At 40.2% G+C, this 22,313-nt stretch overlaps 1 protein-coding gene across 3 annotated transcripts in view; it reads left to right on the forward strand.

Annotated features, from left to right (window-relative positions):
• The first annotated feature begins 7,473 nt into the window (after positions 1 to 7,473).
• The window catches only part of SLC35F1 (solute carrier family 35 member F1), a 425,248-nt gene continuing 410,408 nt past the window's right edge, over positions 7,474 to 22,313 (forward strand). For 2 of the 3 annotated variants that reach the window (XM_002746904.6, XM_078369979.1), the window contains exon 1: positions 7,474 to 8,143. In XM_002746904.6, the coding sequence (XP_002746950.3) occupies positions 7,965 to 8,143 (179 nt within the window). In that variant the 5' untranslated portion in view covers positions 7,474 to 7,964. Of the gene's footprint in view, positions 8,144 to 8,839; positions 8,986 to 22,313 lie in introns of those variants that run through there. The other variant, XM_078369980.1, reaches the window with a different exon arrangement.

Below are 22,313 nucleotides of genomic sequence, written 5' to 3' on the forward strand. Positions count from 1 at the left end.
CATGGGAAAGATTGACCTTTAGAAAGGCTTCTGGCTTCTGTGAAGTTTATCATCAAGTAGAGAATATGAAATGTTTAAATCTGAATCCGAAAATGAATAAGAAACTGGAGTTATGCACAAAATTAGGAGCTCATTTCAGTTGCCAGGTAAACAGAAATAACATGAATATATTTTTTTGTACCTATCAGGAAGAATCAGTAGAAATACTTTAAAAAATAAAAAAAAGTTTAGAAATACATGAGACATTATTACTGGATTGGAGGTAGACTATTCACCTTTTTAATGTTCTACAATTCAATATTGAAAGATATCCAATATGTGATACTTTATTCCAATTGACTTTAAACAGCCTTGCATAAGCCTAAATGGAAAAATAAAATCTGCTGCAACCAGCTGAATGAATAAACTCAACCATGTTTAACTTTTGTTTTGTGAAGTGAAAAAAAAAAAGTTCACTATCTTCCTATCTTTCCCTACCTTATTGACAAAGAATATTAGCTAGAAAATAATGGTTTGTTGTTTTTATAATATCCTATTATTTTATGTCAACTTAAAAGACAAGAAAAATTTGTTAAATTGCAGCTAAATTCATTTATTGGAAAATTGAACATTTATCAATGAAGAAAAATAAACATCTCTAGAAAACTGAAGAATAACTGGCAAATTAATGAACCTGTTTGCAGATTTTCTTTGAAAGTTATTTGTTTGCCTAAATAAGAAACTATTCCAACTCTTGGCATCAACCTCCAACTTTCTCCCTCAGCTGCAGCCTCCTCAGGAAGGTGCCTTGATAACATCAAGAACTCAACAGAAAAAAAAAAATATGTGTCAAGAATATACTTATGTGTTTTCCTTTTTTGTAATTAAATTTTGTTTTCACAGTTATATCTACAAATGGTTTAGAGAGTCAGATAATTCTACAGGGTTTGTTACACAAAACAGTAGTGCTCCTCCTCCTTTTCCACCATTTTCTCCATCACCAGAGGCAATCACTTTGCATTCTCTTAGTTGATTCTTCTAGTGTTTTCTTTCTATGGAAGCTGTTGGTTTACCTTTCATTTTTCCTAACTCCAAGTATACATATGCATCATTTTGTCCTCTCATCAGTCAAATATAGTTATCTAGATCAAAATTCAGTGGCTCAGCAAACACTATTTAAAGCTTTGACAATTAGTGAATTACTTTTCATCTCCTGCCCAAGAAACTCTTGATTATCATTAGAGTTAATTATTATAATTTTCTGAAGTATTTTTGTCATTAAATTGTGAATTCTCTACCAGTTGTCTAAATGTACTTCCAGTTTATTAGTTTCTGAAAAAAAAACCTGGTGAGATTTTTATTGGGATTGTATGGGATCTGTAGATCAGTGAGCAGTATTGCCATCTTAATAAAATTATGTCTTCTCATTCATGAACATGGGATGTCTTTCCATTTCATTAGATTAGATCATCTTTAATTTATTGCAATATTACTTTGTGAATTTTTATGTAAAAGTCTGGCATTGCTTTTATTACACTTATTTCTAAGTATTTTATTCTTTTTGATGTTATGTAAATATAATTATTTAATTTCATTTGCAGATTGTACATGGCTAGAAAATACAAATACAATTGATATTTGTATATTGATCTTATATTCTGAAACCCTGCTGCATTTGTCATTAATTCTGAACGGTGTTTTTGTGAATTTCTTAGTATATTATACACAGAGGATCATGTTATCTGTGAAGAGAGACATATTTACTTTTTCCTTTTCTTTCCCAATGTCTTTTATTCTTTTAGTTGCTTGTTAAATTGGCTATATCCTGCAGTATCCTTCTACCGTTGAGTAGAAGTGGTGAGAGTAGATATTTTTTACTTGTTTCTGACTTTGAAGAGCATTTTGTTTTTAAATATTAAATATAATTTTCACTGTAAGTTTTTTTTTTATTCTTTCAGATTCAAATAATTTTCATCTCTTACAAGGTTTTTGAGATGTTTTATCATGAATGAATGTTGAATTTGTGAAATGCCCATGAAGATTTTGTTCCTTATTCTATTCATGTGGTATATTACATTAGTTGATTTTCAGATGTTAAATTAACCTTGCATTCCTAGGATAAATCCTATTTGGTCATGGTATGTAATGTTTTCATATGTTGTTGGAGTTCATGTGTTAATATTTTGTTAAGGATTTCTGCTTCTATATTTATGAATATAGTACCCAAGTCCAAAATGGTTTTTAACTAGCTAAAAGATAAAAAAAGAAAAATATTTCTTGGCATGTAGAAACTATATGAAGCTCAAATTTCAGTGTCCATCTATAGATAAAGTTTTATTGAAACACAGCCACATTCATTTACCTATTTTCTATGGCTATATTAACATGTAAGAGCAGAGAAGTTGCAACAGAGTAATTATGAGAGAAACTGTAAGACCTCCAAAGCCAAGATTTATTACTTAGCCTTTTACAGAAAACATTGGCTAACCTGTAGTGTAGATTATCTGTTACCTTTTTCTCGCTTCTTTGCATCTGTGGTAATTTCTGATTAATAGCTTGATATTGTCAATTTAATGTATAGAGATTTTGGATAATGGCATCTTTCTCAAAAGAGCATTAAGTTTTAATCTGGAAGGCAATCAATTTGTCAGTGGATCACTTTTATCATGTTGAGATTTGGTTTTAGGCTCTGTTAAGGAAGGTCTGTTGTTTTGTCTTTAGTCTTAGGGCACAGCCCTAACATTATGTAGTTCTTATACTTAGGGTATGGCCTTTTTTGGAGTCTCTACAAAATGTCTGGGTACTCACAATCACTGTGCCTAATTGCCAACCTGTATCCCTCCCGGCACTATGCTGCCTCTGAAATATCTTTTCAACCCTCTAGCTTCTGAGCAGCTTTCTTGGCTTGATCTCCCAGATTCGTGTGCTGTACATATATAGCATAAAAGCTGGCTCTGAGGGGAAATTTCACACAGTGTTTTTAAGCTGCTTCTTTTAGGTCCCTCCTTTTTGGAACTCTGCCCACCAAATTCCAGTTGCCTTTACAGATCTGAATTCCCATCTCTGTCACTTTTATTGAGACTGCCACTCTGGGCACTGTTTCACTGTGATCTGGAAAATGCTCATAGGTGAAAGCTGGGATGAACTGGGAGCTCACCTAATGTGCTTCCTTTTTTATGTGTTTCTGTTCCCTAAAGAATCGTAGGCTTATATTGACTCCTGTCCAATATTTTATCCAGCTTTTAGAATTGTTCATAAGGGAAAGTTAATTCCAATAACAGCCACTCTATCATGACCAGGTCCAGATCAATTAGTTTTCAAAAATAATTTTTATGCCAGATATTCTCTGTCTCTCTATATATGTATATTAGAAATTATAAACATTAACATTTTAATAAAATTATATAATATTTTGTTTATAAAATTATAAACATTATAAATTAATATATATCATTTTATAATTTTATAAATATAAAACATGATTTATATCTATATGATTTTACATAAATATATAAAATATATAAAATTATATAGATATAAATCATGTTTTGCATTTATAAAATTATAAACATTAAAAATGATATATTTATAGATGATTTTACATATATATACATATATACCTTATTCCCATCTTTAAAAATTAGGAAACTGATGGTCAGAAAATCTAAGAGAATTTCCTAAAATTTATCCAGCTTGTCAATAGAGCTGGAATTGGAACTGAGATTACTTGGGCTCCAAGTTCCACCTACCTAGCCACTAATAAGTCAGTGTATAAAATCCACACAAAAGTCATTACAATTTTCCCCACAATTTTCCATCAGTATTTTTATGCCTTAAACTAGTTAGAGGGAGAGAATATTGAAGTCACTGACTGAAATAACTGATGTTTGTATAAGGGTCTTTCTCCCTTATTTACAGATATTTGAAAACTGATTGTCTATAAAACAGTAAGTGCTCCTGAGATATCATCATCTCCAAGTTTTTTGTTCCTAATATCGTTTAGAGGAAATTGATACTACTGAATAATTCCTTCATTGAATGTGGCAAACTTCCTGTCGACAGAGACCATGTCACCATGACAAAGACATACCAAACCATGCTTTTGGACATGGAATACTCTGCAAATAATAATGAGAAATTTTAAGCCCATCAAAATATAGTCCGACTGCAAAATTCACCCTTAACCACAACTAACAACACTAATCTCTAATCCTCCATCTCTCTTAGTAAAAAAAAGTCAATTATAAACCTACAAACAGTATTCTGAGTTTCCCCCTAAGAAATATTTCCAAAATGCAAAACAAAAAAATTATGTAAACAAAAACATGGTGTAAACTATGAGGATAGTCTTTAATATCTGTTGCCTAGTGTTTGTTTCCCTGGTCTATGCACATTTTCATATCCACTAATACCATTTATAAACAATCTTCATTGATGATGATTGCTCACTGAAGTTCTATGCTTTAACATCCCAATTATCATATCAATTTCTTGGATGTAAATTGACTTACCCATTCTACTCCTCTGTCATTTCCCCTCTCTACAGATTTCTCATCAGTTTTTCCTGGCCTTGTCTCTCATTCGAGTTCCATTATGTGAATCAAAACTATGAAGCTCTATTATTCTAGAGGCCATAGATTTAGTACTACATGTTGAGAAGATTCAATCTGACTTAGGAGATAAAGAAAAAGATTAAGAGAATGATACAGGAAAAGTATATGGCCACCGGGCATTTGCTGCAGCACAAGCAATTGCAGACAGTTGTTCAGCAATTTGGGAAAGATCATCAGTTACCTCTGGTGCATGACTGTGAAGCTTTTTTCCCAATAACGTGCACAGGTGCAGTCTATGCTAAACAGATTAGTCAGTGCCTGGTGACTCGAAGGTCTGAAACATAGGCCAAATTCCACTCTTCCCCACATTAGTGGAAATGTGTTCAAAATGAGAAACACTAAAGGTATAGCTGATAGCCAACTTCTGCTTCCTTAAGGAATTCAATAGAACTAGTCTGTGTCTGAAGATAAACTTGGGTGATATAACGGTAAGAGAGGTAGAGTTTTTTGTGGCCTGGAAATTCTGCAATAGCATCATGCCACTAACAACAACTGAAAAAGAAGAGGTAAATTGAGAAGTAGGTAGGTCGGAACCCACATGCCACCACTGAAAACTACATGTAGATCCTTAACCTATTGCCTTCATCTCCTTTTCTTTTGATGAGAGCTCATGGAAGACTGATTTTGAGGCCAGAGATGGACAAACGTCTTGCAGCAGGAAAAAGAAAAACAGCCCTTTTCTACATCTTTTATGTCTAATTCCATGTCAGACACACCATTGTGACACTTGGACTTTTGACTTCTGTTTACTTACTTCACAAATGCTATCTAGCTACTTAAGTATTTCTTTTCTTTTAGAGATGGTGTCTTGCTACGTTGCCCAGGCTGGCCTCCACCTCCTGGGCTCAAGTGATCCTCCTGTCTTAGCATTAAGAGTAACTAGGACTACAGGCACACATCACCATACTTACTGGTTAGCTACTTCCTAAGAAATGAGCATGGAGTACCGAATCAGAGGATAAGAAAGGATCGGATGCTGTATACCCCCGGAAATGAGTAACAAAAAAACATAAGGCTTGAGTCCTGCCTTGAGGGCTTACCAACAGGATGGAAATTTTACATGTCTCATCTTCTTCTCTCATCTTCGTTTTCTCCCTTCCTGACTCAGAGGAGATTTAGAGCATTTGGATTCAATAGTCCCTCTAGAGAAATGACCAGATGCAAATGCAGACATTGAAGTGCAGACACAGCACTGAGTCGTGACGTGCCAAAAACATTCAAAGGGAGGCAAGCCAAATGTGAAGGAAGAGGGCACTGAAGCAACCAGTTATTCAAGGCAGACACCTGAAATTACCATAAATGTTGTTTTAATAGAGAGACTTATACCATGATTTGCTGTCAGGTACAGCTGAAGTGCATTTTATTCATGTCTGCTACATTTGGTGGGTCCACTAAGGGCAAATTTATTGCCACTGTTGGAATTTTAATGCCCATGAGGCTACAAGCGTTGGTCCTGTTTAACAATTCTTCAAAGTGTCCTGTGCAAATCTGAGGTGGAAAATCAGAGTATGAAAGGTTGTTGGGAAAGAATGGGACAACATGTTAATTATAAAAGAGAAAATGCTCCAATTGGGGTTAATTTCTGCAGAAAGGAAACCTCAGGGATATTTCAGTTAGCAAGTAGGTTTTACAGAATTTAAATATAGATTGGAGAGATTTTGCATATACACGTTTTCTCATATTTTTGATGATTAAAAACTCCGAATTTTGTTAAAGGAATGGGACCTTAACTGAACAAAGAATCCCATATTCTTTTTATCCTTCCATATTCCTTTTCTCCTCTGTTGAAAGGACATAGTCCATTCCTTTTTTGTGTGTATTTTCTCCCCAACCCCTCTCTCTCTGGGAAATCCTATCACTGATATTTTTAATTTGCCAGGTTCAGAGCATTTGGATTCAGCAGTGGTATCAGCATGTATTTGTGAGAGCAACCTTACTTGTTAAACTTACTCAATTCCTCATATAGCACTGAAGTGGAAATTTTTTAAAAAATGCTTTATCATTTTTCAAGGCAAAATGAAAAAGAATAAGCACAGTCTAAATGAAGAAAAATTTGAAAAATATCTCTTTTAAGAGTCAGTTATTAATTGAGATCTGGATCAAAATAGGTATAACAATGCTTGGGACAGAGAGTCAGTTTTCCTTTGGTAGAAATATGGTCCAAGATTTCTGTGGCAGATACACAGGACTCCCTTTTGGAGTTGGGGGACTATGAAAGGAGCTGTTAGGCTCCCCTGCTGGGTGGTTTACGTCATTTAAGTCTTACAACTCCCCTGGGAGAAAGACACCCGTAGTCTCGCTGCACGGAAAAGAATGTCTCAGAATTTAAGTTAATTGCTTACAGTCTCTCTGCGGATAAGTTTCAGATGTGCCACTGAAACTCAGACCTGCTTAGGTTCCTTTCACAGCGCTACATTGCCTCAAACGGAGACGTTTTGAGTTGGTCTGATATGCTTTTTCCAGTTCGCAGAAGTGATTGTGAGAAGTTGTTTTTCCTCCCATTTCCTCCAGGCCCATTATGGCGAGTGTAGGAGCAGCATCTAGGATTCTCCGTTTGGGTTTCAAATCCGAGACGGACACCTCTCTCGGTGTCCTGCCGCTGTCCCAGGCAGGTGGTGCTGGCTTCCGCGGTGCTCGGAAAGAAACGAGTAATCTCAGCCAACTCCGCAGGGAGAATTTGTTCCCAGCCCCCTTGTCTCCCTAAAAAAGACCCAAACCAAAACAATCACAATCTAGACCGTGGGCCTCTGCGGACGGGGCAGAAGAGGGTCGGGGGCAACAAGGCACCTCGGCAGCGCCCTCTGGCGAGAACAAAGCGAGCAAGTCCCCCGCTCAGCTCCGCTGCCGCCGCCGCGGCGCCCCCGCCCGGCTCTCGGGGTTCACTCTCGGTCTCTCACTCCGTGAGACACAGACGGCAGCTTTCCGAGCGAGCTGGGGACAGGCTGAGGCGGCGCCAGCACAACTGCCGCCGCGCGCCCCGAGAAGACCTGGGCAAGAGGAAAGAAGGCGAAGCCGGACCTCCTTTCCCGAGCCGGCGGGCACCTCCACGCTTCCGCGCGACACCCTTCGCAGCCACTTCGCGGGGCGGGCCAGGACTTGGGGACGCAGCTCAGGAAGAGCCGGGGCGGGCGGCGGCGGCGGCGGGGGCCCCAGCGCTAGGGTTCGCGCACTGGGACTGGAGAGGAGTGAGTGGCTGGCTGGGCGGCGGCGGCCGTAGCCTCGGGTGCCTCCCCGCCTCGCTGCTTCGCGGGCAGCACCGCCTCCCGGGCCGCGGCCGCCCGGCCGGGTCCTCAGCGCATTCCCGGGCCCAGAGCCGGCGCACGATGCGCCCGGCTGCGTTCTGATCGCCGTCGCGCCTCAGCCTCCGCAGCGATGATCCCCCCCGAGCCGCCGCAGCAGCTGCAGCCACCACCGCCGCCGCCAGCCCCGCCGAACCATGTGGTGACCACCATCGAGAACCTGCCGGCCGAGGGCAGTGGCGGCGGCGGCGGGAGCCTGTCCGCCTCCTCCCGGGCTGGCGTGCGCCAGAGGATCCGCAAAGTGTTGAACAGGTGAGCCGCTGCGCTGGGCGAGGGCGCGGGGGGCAGGGGCTGCGGGCGCCGGGCTCCGGGTCCCCTCCGTCCCTCGGGCGGCCCACAGGTCCTCTGGGACGGGGTCGAGGCCGGAAGAGACTTAGGATATCGGGCGACAACGCGCTCAGCGGTCTCTGAGAGGCCGCGGCAGCTTTGTCCCGGCGCGGGGAGCCCTGGAGTGGCGGGGCTGCAGCTGGTCCGAGGAGGGAGTTTGGAGAGGCGGGGTTTTTCCTACCTAGCCACCCTGTGTGTGTCCGCACTCACACCATCCGCACGCGTGACGCCTCACTTCCCTTTCCCACTCGTACCCCGGCTTTGCGCCTGGGGGTCGGGAACTGTGGGGACCCGGCCAGGGCGGAGGAGGGAGGCGCGGGGCTGCGGAGATGGCATGAAAGTCCCGGGCCTCGCACAGTCCCCCGCCCCGCCCCGCCCCGCCCCGCCTGGTGACTCCGACCCCCTGCGCCGGGGTTGGGGTCGCAGTGACCGACCAGCGGGCGGAGGGAACCCACTTCTCCAGCCCGATGCTCCAGTCGCCGCTCGAACTCTTCCTGGCTGGGAGCAGCGAAGAGGAGGCTAGAGGCCTGGAACAGACCCAGGCGAAGTGCAAAACGTTGCGGGCAGGGTGTGAGCGGGCGGCGCCGTTATTCCTAAGCGCCCAAGCCGGAGGGGGTGGGTGCCGATCACAGATCTCCAGTGCTGGAATCTGCGTAGTGGATTCAGGACTGGACGTTTTAGGATGAGGACCTGGGTTGATGTGAAAATGGGGGTACCTCTGGCACCCCTGACTCAAATGTGATGTGAATGGGACTTTTTCTACATAAGTAAGTTGAAATGGTTGATGAACTGACACATTAAAAAAATTACATAGGGAATGGGTTTTGTGTTTTTTTATTTGGGTGCGCCCACACCCAAATAAAACACAAAACCCATTTTCGATGCATCTGTAGGGGTAACACTGCCAGTTGCTCTGTTCATACAGGTTTCTGTATGGCACTGTTTTGGGTAGGCAGAGATTTCCCAACGAATTCACACGGAACTGTCTGGCGCTTAAAGCTCTGGTGGGAGCACAAATTATGTATAGAAATAGAATCTTGAAAATATCTTTTTTTGGAAGTATAGTTTAATTTAGTTATATCAAATCCCGAACCATTCAAGAATCCTTGGTGAAGAATTAATGCGTGTGTTAATTTATTTGTGAGTACTTCTGTGGGTTTCCATTTATTATCAAACAAGAAGAAATTCACTCTGAGGGGAGGCAAGAGTTGGTAATAGAACTAAGTCTTTGATATGTAGCTGAGAATACCGCCTTCCAAAAGATAAAGCAGAATAAATCAAGAAGATGCTGGCTCAGTACATATCATGTGAGCTTTGTGTATTGTATGAATACCTGAGGGTTTTTCTTTTTTTGAACTGCAAATACCTTGTCATTGGCTGTTTAAATTTTTAAACAATATATTTTAAATTATTTTTTTCTCATCAAACTAGAAAAAATTGATGCAATAGTTAATTTCTCTTTGCTCAATTGTAAGTTATTATTGATTCCATATATGTTATTTCTTGATATGTAATGAATCAGAGTCTAGAAAAAAAAGGATCACTGAGGTAGCAGTGAGGGATATATTGTCATCATTCCTTGGCCAGTAGCTAGACAAGTGGTTTACAGCAGAGCCATTTATCTACTTGGTCTCGTTTCTTCCTTGTAAATTATGCTTAATAATACAGAACCTGTCTTACTTCCCTACCATGATTTTGAGAATTACATAATGCTGAAGAAAGCACTTGGGAAAGTATAAAGATCTACATGAATTGATTTATTCAATTCACTAAGTCTGGGATAAACATAGGCAAATGAAGTTGAAGTCATGGTACCTTAAGGGTAGAACCTTGTGTTTTATTAAGCCGTCAGTGATCTGTGACATAACTTGTACTAGTCCCAATGTATAGAGGAGGAACTTATACTTAACGTTAGGTTGATGGCCTTTCATCTCAGGTACAACCATAAATGGAACCCTAGGGTTGTAACCTTTAGACTTAAGCTAAAACAATTATTTATTTGTCTTTCAAAGTTACTCAGAATTTTCAGTATAATATTTTGTATTGAGTAACTGGCTTTTTCTTATCCTTAAAGGATAAGAAGAAAATATTTCTTTCAAGAAATAACATTTTTAGTAAGGAGACTGAAAACAAATCTGAACAAGTTTTAAAATCTCAATGACATAATTTATTTAGCATGCTGATGGGCTTGGCTTTTGTGTCATAATTATGTCAATGAGAGCCTTAATAGTGGCTGTGGAGTGATTTGGCTGTAGGTAAAAGTAAGAGTATAGGGGAGAGTGAATTTTTGAGATTCTGCATAGTGCTTGCATGTAGCTCCCCTCTGCTTTGTACCCTCATGATGTGTTGGACTGGTTAGTAATGGATATCAGGCAGACCCATTGGGGCCTAATCATAGCATCTTTGTTAATTTTCTAAGATCTCACGATCTGCTTACTTTCTCCTTTTTTGCTTCCTTCTTTTCTTCTTCCTCCTTCCTGAATATTTCACCCACATTACCCTATCCACTCATTGTCTTCAGTTGTCTTTCCTCTATCCTTGTCATGCAACAACTTAGCTTTTAGCAGAAAGTGGTTCCAAATTGGAAGCTACGAGTCAATATAAAAAATATCCCTCCAACTTTTGGCATGTGAATATATGGTTAGCAGCATTCTATTGCTGTGAGCTGGTAGGGCTAGTCTCTTCAGTGGCTGAAATGGAGGGCTGTACCACTATCAGCTCTTAGCATCCCTCTGGGCCAAAGGGGTAACGCTGAGACACAGAATGGTGCAATGGGATGAAAAATATTAGACTGTGAGCAAGGGAAACCTGGTGAATTGCCTGCCATTGGTCACAGTCTACAGCAACAGCTATCTGACAACTCAGAGGAAGAATTGCAAACACATACGCTATCTGTATCCTATCTACCAGGGAGAGTTAAAGAGAGAATTTCTCATCAATAATTAATTTAAGGTAGTTCTTGTTCTCAGGAAGTTTAGGGTGAAATATAGTGTTATCTTAATAAAATCTGCCTTACATTATTCTGCATCATTTTGTTTCCTTATTATACTCCATAGCCTCTCCCTTACTTTAAAAATTTGTCAAGTTGGATTGTTGCATTTCATACTCGACAATTGGGGCATTTCATTGGTTGACTACTCCCTTTCTGTGAGCAGTTGGATTAGAATATAATTGTATTCAAGACTTGGTGACAGTGGAGGTACTAGATAATTTTTAAAATAATTAATGGAACATGTCACATTTTTTCCCCTGGTATACTCAGAATTGTTTTGGCAAAGAGATGCCAGAAATACGTGATAATTTAAATGCTGGTATAATTACTACTCCTTTAATATTCAAAGTTGTGAAACAATCAATGTATTGATTCAAACAAGGACAAAATAAGGAAAAGTCTTCTTCACATTCCCTCCCTCCCTCCCTCCCTTCCTGCTTGAACATAGATTCAAGCAGCAGAATTTCACAAGAACACTTCCTTCTTTCTCTCCCTCCCTCCCTGCCTGCCTGCCTGCCTGCCTGCCTGCCAGCCATCCTGCCTGCAGGATCTCACTCTGTTGCCCAGGCTGGAGTGCAGTGGCATGATCACAACGTATTGCATGCAGCCTGGACCTCCTGGGCTCAAGCAATTCTCCCTTCTCAGCCTCCCAAGTAGCTGAGAATACAGGTGCATACCACCATGCGTGGCTATTTTTAAAATTAAAAAAAAAAATTATTAGAAACAAGATCTCATTCTGTTTCCCAGGCTGGCCTCAAACTCCTGGCCTCAAGTGACCCTCCTACTTTGGCCTCCCAAAGTGCTTACATTGCAGGTGTGAGCCACTGTGCCTGGCCCTCACTTATTTCTTAGCATGGTATAGTATATATTATGCTGCCACAGGCAAGCAGAAAACAACAAAAAGAAAATACTTCAAGGGCAACCCTTGATGACCCTCTCGAAGAAACTGCTGATCAGGTAGATTTCTTAGACACATACAGAGGTAGATACTGTCCTACATATTAAAGTACCTGAAGATTTTCTACTTTAAATGATTTCTTAATGAAATGTTTTTGAGAAATGATAGCTTGTTTTATCTTTTGTCTATGTATGCTTTCATTTATCTTTTCCCACTTGAATATTATTTTCAGTTGTTAACAGAAATATCTGTGAATTTCTAGTTTTGATACACTTTCTTCCCATTAAGACATATAGTGGTTTGTCTCAAATTATAAGGGGTTTCTGCCTTGTTGAATCATATGTTGGGAATGTTTAATCATTACAAAGGAATTGCTACTGACTCTGAGTCATCCATTCATTTGATTTAGAATGAACTGATTTCCAACTAACATTTAGATCTATTTTCTTTAGATTTATTTTTAAATTCCTGAAACTTTTTTGAAATATAAACCAAAGATCATTAAGGATATGCATAGAAGGGTTTGAAGTTAGCCTATATAAAATCAATGTCCAAGTAGGAAATTCACCATGTAAAATGGGCAATATGTCTACACAGTCTTTCTGAGTCATTAAATAAGGTGAACAGAACGTCATGAACCAATGGATATGACTGAACTCCAGGTATTGCATACAGTTGGTGGAAACATATAATTTAGATGATCCTTTCTTATCAGTGAGAAGGCTTTTGTTAAGAAATTAATGGTGAAGCTCTTCCGCAAGCTGCTCCTTCTAACACATGTCAAAATGAGAAGAGAAAGATCAGCTACTAATGAGGTTGATTGATACAAAATATTCACGTGGAACTGGGTGGTGTGATTAAAAACAGACTTTTCTAAGATCAGTAGTAAATAAAGGATGTCTGAAGGATACATTTATTTTTAACTAAAATGACAAAATTATAAAAATAAAAGATCATCCCAGTATACTTGTATTTATGCACAGTACTTAGAAAAACTAATGTTCACATAGAAGGAATAGTTGGATTACCTCAGATAAATATGATGCATTTTTAAGTAATTAATGTGTATTAAAATTACATGTCTTTGTGTGATTTTTCTTTCAACTTTTACTTTCTCAAAATCCTTCAGTGTCTTAGGGGCATCCTAATCGATGTCTGTTTTAAGTGTACACATCTGTAGATGTAGAAGGTACAGGCAATTGAATGGCTGCTCATATAGCTCTAAAGTTACTCAATGCAAGAGATGATTTATTATTTAGTTGCCATTACTCATAACAATAATATGCAGCATGTGAAAGTACCACCACCAGATTTTAGTTTAGCTTGCTTGTTCATTTGTGTTCAGGCCAATAAGTGTTCACTGTACATTGTTCGAACACATTAATTCTTGATTGTGCTTCTCAAGAAGTGTGCTTAGGAAGTCAAACTTCAGCAGATGTATGGGAAAAACCTGTTAATATTTGGCATTTTTTTAAATGGTAACATGAACATATACAAGTATATATTCATTTATTCTTAAGCAGTAACTGTGCTGAGCCCTCTTCTGGAAGACATACATCATGAACAAATGTGACAAAACATTATTCTTGGACCAAAACCTCAAAATCTAACTGGGGAACTTGATATGTGTGTCACTATTTATATGAACATTGCAATTCATAATCTGAATTGTTACACATAATGTCTAAATAAATGCTTCAAAATGTCTAGATATTGGAATCATGTAAATAAGCTGTTCTATATACAATCCATATTAACCTTGTTCTGACACTTTGGAATTATATAGGGACTCCTTAAATGTATAATAGTTTAGAAGGAATTTCACAAGAAATATCAAAGAAAATAAAAATATTCTTTAGGAAGTATTATCTTAGAAAAATGTTAGTGGCAACTCAGTTAGTGGCAACATGAGTATAATTTTTTGAAGTATACTATTATTTAAGTTTTAAAAATATTGTTTCAGCCAGGTGTGAGGTGGCTCATGCCTGTACTCCCAGCACTTTGGGAGGCCAAGGTGGGAGGATCACCTGAGGTCAGGAGTTTGAGACTAACCTGGCCAACATGGTGAAAACTCATCTCTACTAAAAATACAAACATTATCTGGGCATGGTGGCACACACCTGTAGTCCCAGCTACTTGGCAGGCTGAGGCACGAGAACCACTTGAACCCAGGGAGACAGAGGTTACAGTGAGCTGAGTTACACCACTGCGCTCCAGCCTGGGCAACAAAACAAAACTCCATCCCCCAACTTCAAAACAAAACAAAACAAAAATCCTGTCTATCTATTTACACACACACACACACACACACACACACACACGTACATATATATAGTTTCTATTGAATTTAAATTCTAAACTTTGTCTCAAGAATATTTACTGTGTAACTGTGAAGATAAAAAGCTTATAAATATAATTTTGCAAGTTCTGAGACTATTAGCCACCAGTTCCTAATATATTTCATTAAAAAATAGAGAAACCAGCTATAAGTGAATAAACATTGAATAGATTTTTAAAACCAAATCATACTAATTATATCCAGATTTAGAGTGACAGGGCTATAATTTGTGATTATCCCTGACTCTGAGAAAGCTCGAAGTACTCTGATTTGTCCTATAAGATAGATCTCCTTCCTTCATTCATTGATTGATTCATCTAGGGAGTCTTTTATTCAATGAATGTTTATTGAGCAACTGTTACATGTTGGGCACTGCTGGATGGCAATGGCTGGTGTGGCCTCTGGGTGCCATTGGTGGAGTTTCTGTTACTAGCCTTTCAATATAACCCATCAAGGGGGCAATTTAAATACAATAGAAATAAATTTAACATATACCTCTCAAAATGATATATTTTCAAAAATGATATTTTCAAGTTGATCTGACAAATATTCCCATAAATTGGTTCTTTCACTTTTAGGAAAACTGCTCAGGTTGAAGACTGAACCCACAATAAAATTACTCAATGTCTACATAGATTCAAAGCAGCAGACCTTTTTTGATGAATACCATTGAGTTTGTTTCACTCAGGGCTTAAAAAAGATTTAAAAAGAAGGACCAGCTATTAATGTTCATCCAGCTTCAGAATGTTCGAAGGAAAAGGAGAACAGATTTGAATCCCATCCACCTTCAGGATAAACCTCTCAAGGTCCTTGCCATTTAACTCAAGAAAACAGAGTTTTCTGAAAATATTATTGTGCTGACAGTGCATAGGCAACTTTATGGGGCTTGGGCACATGTTTGTACATTGCAGACAGAGAGATTTAAAGTATGACAAGAGCATAACAAGGAGTTGGTTGAAGAACAGGATTTTTATATATAATTTAATACAACCTAATGAGAGTGTTTGAGATGTTTGAGTTAAAATTGGCATTTAGACAGTGACTCAAGTTATCAAATTTTACATTATAATGCTTATACTTTATGTTATAAAACATTACATTATATGTTATTCTTCTAATAACAAAGATTAGTACTTTCATCGTTTTATAGATAGGGAAACAAATTTATGTGGTGATACAGCTGAGTGCTATTATAAAACCACAGAGGAGGGAGAGACCATGCTAGGCTGGAGAAAGGGCAGGAGGGAAGTATGTGCAGGGAGGAGGAGGAGAGACGACAGGATGAGTCAGTTGTGGAAGTAAGAGATGGGAGAGAATTAAGTGTCCAATTTGACAATATTATAGGATGTGTTCATATAAAGGGAAGTAAAGGTAATAAAGGCTAGATTTGTAAGATGGTATCAGATAATGGAAAACCTTAGATGCCTAATAAGCAGTTAGACTTCATTCTGTGGGTTATGATTATTTTAGATTATTGAGTAGAGAAATGACATGATCAGATGTGTCCAAATATGATACTCTGGGGGAAAATTTATAGGACAGAATGAGAGAGAAAGGACTAGAATTTGGGGATCAGTTAGGAGTCTACTGCAGTCATTTAGAGGGGAAGAAATGTGAGTCTAAGTGTAGTGGGGGCAGCCAGGATGGAGAGGGAAGTGCTCTGATTTGAACAGAATTTGGATCAGATCAGGTAGAAGAACATTTGATTATTTTTGAGAAAGCACTCAACAGTGCCTGTCAAATAGTGGGTACTTGATACTTGTTTGTTGAAAGGTTATTGAAAGCCACTACAGGAAAGAGATCTGCTCTCCAGGGCCTAGGGTGCTGAGTGAGCTAGAGAGACAGCTAGGAGGACAGCAGCCAGCTATTCAGATTGTGGGCTATTGGCTCCTGCAGGACCACAGACTCTGTGGCCAGACTGTGATGAGAACAGAAATTGGGGTTAAGCGTTTAGAAATAGCTGTAGCAGTCTGACACAGAACTTTTATATTTTTTATCCTAATATTAAAGAATTGGGTCTTGGTATTTTGGCTTTTGTTTTCTTCCATTTCATTTTTTTCTCATAAATGATTTTTATTTCACAAAATAATTGTCTGCAATGAATTTTTTTAAAACTGATATTTTATGACAGAATGTTTGAGAAGCACTGGTGCCAGCCAGATATCCAAGTGGGAGTAAGAGTGAATTTGGATTCTGAGAATGCATCTAATCATGGATGGGGGGCTTCCTAGTTGTGGGGGCATCAGATTGGTACTAGTCATGCCCTGAAAATCTGTACCCATAAGGTAATGATGTGGAAGCACTAGAGTGAGGCTGTCAATAGCTACAATAAGTATCAAGGCCCCAGCCAAATGGCCTGGTCTTCAGTCGTGGCACCTTGCCTTAGAGGCATGCCCTGCCCTGGAATGTGAGTCAGGGGAGTGAAGAGGACAGGGCAGCAGCCCCGGTCTGTAGAATGGGCAGTAAGTGGAGAGTACTACTTTTCAGAGATCACACAGCTAAGGAGGTTACATTCTGTGTTAGGGTGACAGGAAGGTGGGTTAGGGTTACATGGGGTCCCAACATAAGTGGCCAGACCACTGATACAGCTTCACCTCAAGCTCTGAGGAGCACAGACCAGGAGTCTCTCAGCCATTTAACAAAGAATTACTGAGTCAGGTGAGAGGCACAGTCTAGCTGTTAGGGATGCTTTGGGAAACAAGATAGAAGAGGCCTCTACTCTCGTGAAGACTGCATACTAAAAGAGAGGCAGGCAATAAAAACATAAAAACGGTATCCAACAGTGGCAAATAATATGCAGAGAATCAGAGTGGGGTGATGTGACAGAGAGGGAATGGGTGTTTTTTTTAATTTGGCTAGTCAGGCCCCTCTCTCTCTGATGACACTGAAGCTAAGATTAGAATGGCCAACAGGAAGTGGCCACTGGAGGTTCTGGAAGAAGGTCATTCCAGGCAGAGATGCTAAGATGAAACAAGCCTTCATAATTATGTGAAAGAAAGGGAGGCTGGAGAGCAGGAAACAGAGAATAAAAGGGAGGAGATCAGAGAGGGAGGCTGGTGCCAGTTCTAAGTGGGGTGGGGAACAAGTGGAAGATTTTAAGCAGAGGAGTTGTCTGGCTAATGTTTTGAAAAGACCACTCTGGCTGCTCTTGGAGAATGGATTGTGGAAGAAGTGTATAGCTGCTGGATAAAAGAGATGTTGGAAGCAGGCTGGCTGGTAGCAGCAGAAGTGGAGACAAGTGGTTGTGATCTGGAGTGATTTGCACTGGGAGGTGGAGTACACAGGGCTGAATGAGTAATTTGATGGGGCAACTGAGGGAGAGGAATAAAGAAACATTTTCAGTTTTTTTGGGCTTGGGCAACTGGGTGAGTGATGGTGCCATTTTCTAAGGAGAGGAACATGTTTGTCGATAGGAATTCAAGAATTAACTTTGGCAAGTAAAGTTAGAGATGTCTAGTGGAATGGTCAAAAGAAAGCTGGAGTATGGAATTCCAGGGAGAAGTCAGAGTTTGGAATTTGGATTTGGGGGTCATGAATCCTGGATGCATATGTAGAGGGAAAGAAGGGTCCCTAGAACAATTTGGGGAGCACTCTAATCTTCAGAATCAAACAAAGAAGAAGGACTCAGCAAAGGAAATGGAGAAGGAAGGATCTGAAATAGGAAGGAAACCAGGAGAGTATGGTGTCCAGAAGCCAAGAGAAGAAGGTGTTTCAGAAGGAGGCAATAAGCAGTCCACTAGTAATTCAGGAAAGGGCAGAGGAATGACCAGTGGCTTGGCAACACAGGGAACCCTGGGGCTGTGACAAGCACAGGGTGTGAAGAATGGTGCAAATGGAAACCTGGTTGGAATGGTTTGGAAGGGAATGTGAGGTGGAGGTGTTCAGAATATGACTTTTGAGAAATTTTTCCCTAACAAGGAATCAGGTTTAGGGAGAGTCTTTTCATGGAAGATATAATACAACAGGCCTGTGTGCTGATGGGAACAATGTAGTAAAGAGGGAAAAATTGCAGGAAGGAGTGGGAATTGCATAAAGGAAGGAGGGAACCTTGAGAAGGCTCAGATGGTGGGATTCAAAGCACAGAGGTGGGGGCGGGCAGGAGCTAGTCATTGAGAGGATCGTGACATTGTCCATAGACAGAGGAGACGCTGAGAATGGGGGTGTGAATGAAGGTAATTTGGTAGATTTCGTGGTAGGAATAAAAGGCAGTTCCTCTCTGGTGGCTTCTCTTACTCTGTGAACTCTGAGGCAAGGATATCAACAGTGAATGAAGATGCTAGTGGGCGGGGGAGATGTGTAGGATGTTTGTACAAAGAGAAGTGGGAAACAGTCACTTCAAAGAGTAAGAAAGGAAATATGCTAAAGAAGTGTTATGTGTAAATTTGACATTTGTGGTGGGGATTCAGTAGTGGGTGTGATGAGCAGAAAGAAGCTGCTGCTGTTTAGAATCTGCCGCCTTGGAAAGGATGAACTCAGATCTGTGCCCAAGAAGCCAGAACCATCATCATATAAGTGAAGACAGTAGGGGAAGGCATATTTGAGGGGGTTCAGTGGGAATCGGGTCCTGATTGTATTGGGGATTGGGTATGAGAGAAAGAGAAGAGGGAAGTAAGAACAATTTAAAATAGTTTTTTTTTTTTTTTTTTTTTTTTTAAAGAAACAAAGTCTCAGGCTGTCAGCCAGGCTGTAGTGCAGTGGTGTGATCATAGCTCACTGCAGCCTCAAACTCCTGGGCTCAAGTGATCTTCCCACCGTAGTCTTCTGAGTAGTTAAGAGGTGTGCACCACCATGCTGGGCTAAATTAAAAAAAAATTTTTTTTTATAGAGGTGGTGGTCTTGTTATGTTCCCCAGGCTGGTCTCGAACTGGGTTCACGTGATGTTCCCACCTTGGACTCCCAGAATGTTGGAATTACAGTCATGAGCTATCACACCTGGCGATGAGATGTGACTTTTGTGCCTGGGCCACTGGAATTGTGGTGTCCCCTTTAGCCTGTGTTGTATGTTTTGTTTCAGGAAAACAACTTAACTTTTGAGGGTTTCAATTCTCTCATTTGTAAACTATTTAAAATAATCCTTGTTCTTCATTTCCCTTTGGATATTTGGGATTTTTAAATGCAGTAACATCTGGGAGAGGGCTTGGAAAGCTGCCAAGTACCATGTAATTGTTGTTATCCTGGTCACAAAATTAAAAGGAGAGCCTGGGTTTTGACAGCTTTGGGCTGTCATCTGGATTGTGATAAATGCTGACTGGCTTCCTCGGCTCGCACTGACTTTGATGCACAGTCTCTGCTCTGGCCCTGTCGTTTTTGCCATGAGCCTTGTCAGTCAGAGTCTGAAGTGAAACCCACCGATCTATGAACAAGGGTACGAGGCTGTTTACTTCAATGTGTTTGTGTTTGTTTATATATATGTGCATGTAAAGTATAAATAAATATAAGCAAATATTATATAAACAGTATAAAGGTATATATATTGAATAAAATTATAAATCTATGTATTTATGGAGAGTATATAGCAAGCCTCCTTTTGGGAAGGCGATTTCAGCAATGGCATATGTTCTGCTATCTAATTGTGCCTCTCAGCCCTGGAGCTCCGCGGTACCTGTGGTTCCTGAAAGAGAGTTTGACAGGCTTCAGGAAAGGGTTAGTGCCTCTTGAACTGGGGAGATTTCAAAAGGAGCGTGGGCCTAAAAGGCTCCACAGAGGCAGGCAACGAGATGGACAGAGTGGCTCAGAGGGAAGGGACAGAGCCGCTTTAATGTGCTAATGAGGGGAAGCCCAGATGCCTGCGGGCTCTGTGGAGCTCTTTGTGACGCTGGGTTCCCGGGGTTGGCTGGAGTCTCTGTCCCTATCTGAATCCTGCTGCAGGCCCGGGAAACACTGCGCTCTTAGAGAGGGGCCCTGTCCTCCACAGATAGCCCCGCAGACCCTCAGAACGCGGGTGGACGGGGAGGGCGTGCACGAGCCTCGGGACTGGGTGGTGGCTGGAAAAGGGGCGCCAGGAGTCGGGGGAGGGGTGGTCTGGGGCGAGTGTTCCACGGGATGTGTGGTGTCAGAGCTGGGAAGGACCTTTGCAGCTTCGCGAAATTAACCGTTTTTCCTCCACAACTGCCAAGCTCGGCGAGTGGCCTTCAAGGCCATCAACAGGAGATAATCTGTCCTTGGAACTAGTGCAAGTCAGTTTTTGACTCCTTATGGAGAAAGTCTGAAACGTCACAACCAACCAAATAAAAACAACCATCCAGTGAGTGCTGGAATGAAATTCATGTTCTGGTTATTTCATTCAGAGATGGCTCCAAGATTGCTAGATGGGAGGGCTTAGAGCATCCATCCAGTGGCAGCTGGGTCAGGGGGCTGTCTTGAAGTTGAGTTTGCATATCAGGAACACAGTTCAGGATTTACAAAGAGTATGTTTACCTGTACTGATCCATCTGCTGATGGAGAGATTGGGTAACTGGAGCCCCTCCAGCCACCCTTAAATGCTGCCTCTAGATTTCATTATAAAGTCTTGGGTCATAAATGTCTCTGGAAATATAAGTTCCCAGATGAAATAGACAGATGAAGATGATCGATCCATGATACCTTTACTTTTGTGTCCTGTTTTTCCTTTCTGAATATTTGTGGGGATATATATTTAAATATAATAGATATATTATATGTTATTTCTCAAACAATGTATGTGATACATTATTTGTAATGAGTTTTTGTCCGTCTATCTGAATCTCTTTTTGTGTCTTGCTCTATTTCTCTTTGACACACACACACACACACACACACACACAAAACACGCTAAGACTGATAGGTAGAGGATAGTCTTCCATTTGGAGCAAGTTGTCTTTCTTAATTGATAATAGCCCCCTGATTTTTTACCATTTTTTGGGGAGGGAGAGCTCAGAGTTAGTTCAAGAAGAATGATTTATTTTTAAAGTGTCTTATTTCTATTTTGGAGCCACACTGAATTGATATCACCTAAGAAAATAGAAATATTCAGTGTAGAATTGCCCATGAGCTAGCTATATTGGAAAGTGTGAATGCACCTGTAGAAGAGCCACCCCTTAAGGGTTTTCCCTCCATGTTCCTGAGCCATATATGGCTTCATTATAACACTTCAGTTCTAGGTGACAATAAATAAGTACTGTTACTTGGATTTCAAATTTTGTTCTTTTTTACCTCTTGTGAGTCTAACAGTTTGTGTGATTTTAGTGCCTCTCAGGCAAAATTCTTCTATTTTATATAAAAAAATTTCCTTTACTTGTTTGCACTTATTTCCTGCTCCTAATGGGATACATACCTTTTGGATTCACCTTCCTTAGTGAAAGCTGGGTGCTTTCAAGCCTAAAGAAGTATAGGCAATGAGGTGCTTGCTTGCACTGGTTTTAGAAAATTGATGATTTGCAGCTCTAATGCTGATAAATGGACTCATTTGAGTCCAATACAAAGAGACCCTAATTATTACTTCCCTGGCCCCAAAGTTAATTGCAACCTGAGAACATGCCTTCCACAATGAAAGAAGAAAAACACCGTTTAATGCATTAACAGCAAGGGGTATGAGATTGTTCATTTTGGATATCAATTGTCAAAGAAAACAGTGATGATGAAAAAATATTAATGGGAATGTAGGTAGAATAAACTGGTATACTGGACTTGCAGTTGATTAGGCTGGGGCTTGGTGAATTAAGACAACAGCAACAAAAGATTCTTAGCAAAATTGTCATCTTTATTGTCGCAGCTAGCCGTTCATTGGATTGAAAATCCAAGGATTCTCTTCCTTTTTAGTTGCTATTGAGCAAGCATGTAAAGGCCAGAGTCTACAAAGAACTTTTTTTTCTAAAAGAAATTTCCACAGCCTGGTGTATTCCACCACAAA

This window comes from Callithrix jacchus, chromosome 4 (assembly GCF_049354715.1).
Source record: "Callithrix jacchus isolate 240 chromosome 4, calJac240_pri, whole genome shotgun sequence".
In the NCBI taxonomy this organism is placed as follows: Eukaryota; Metazoa; Chordata; class Mammalia; order Primates; family Cebidae; genus Callithrix; species Callithrix jacchus.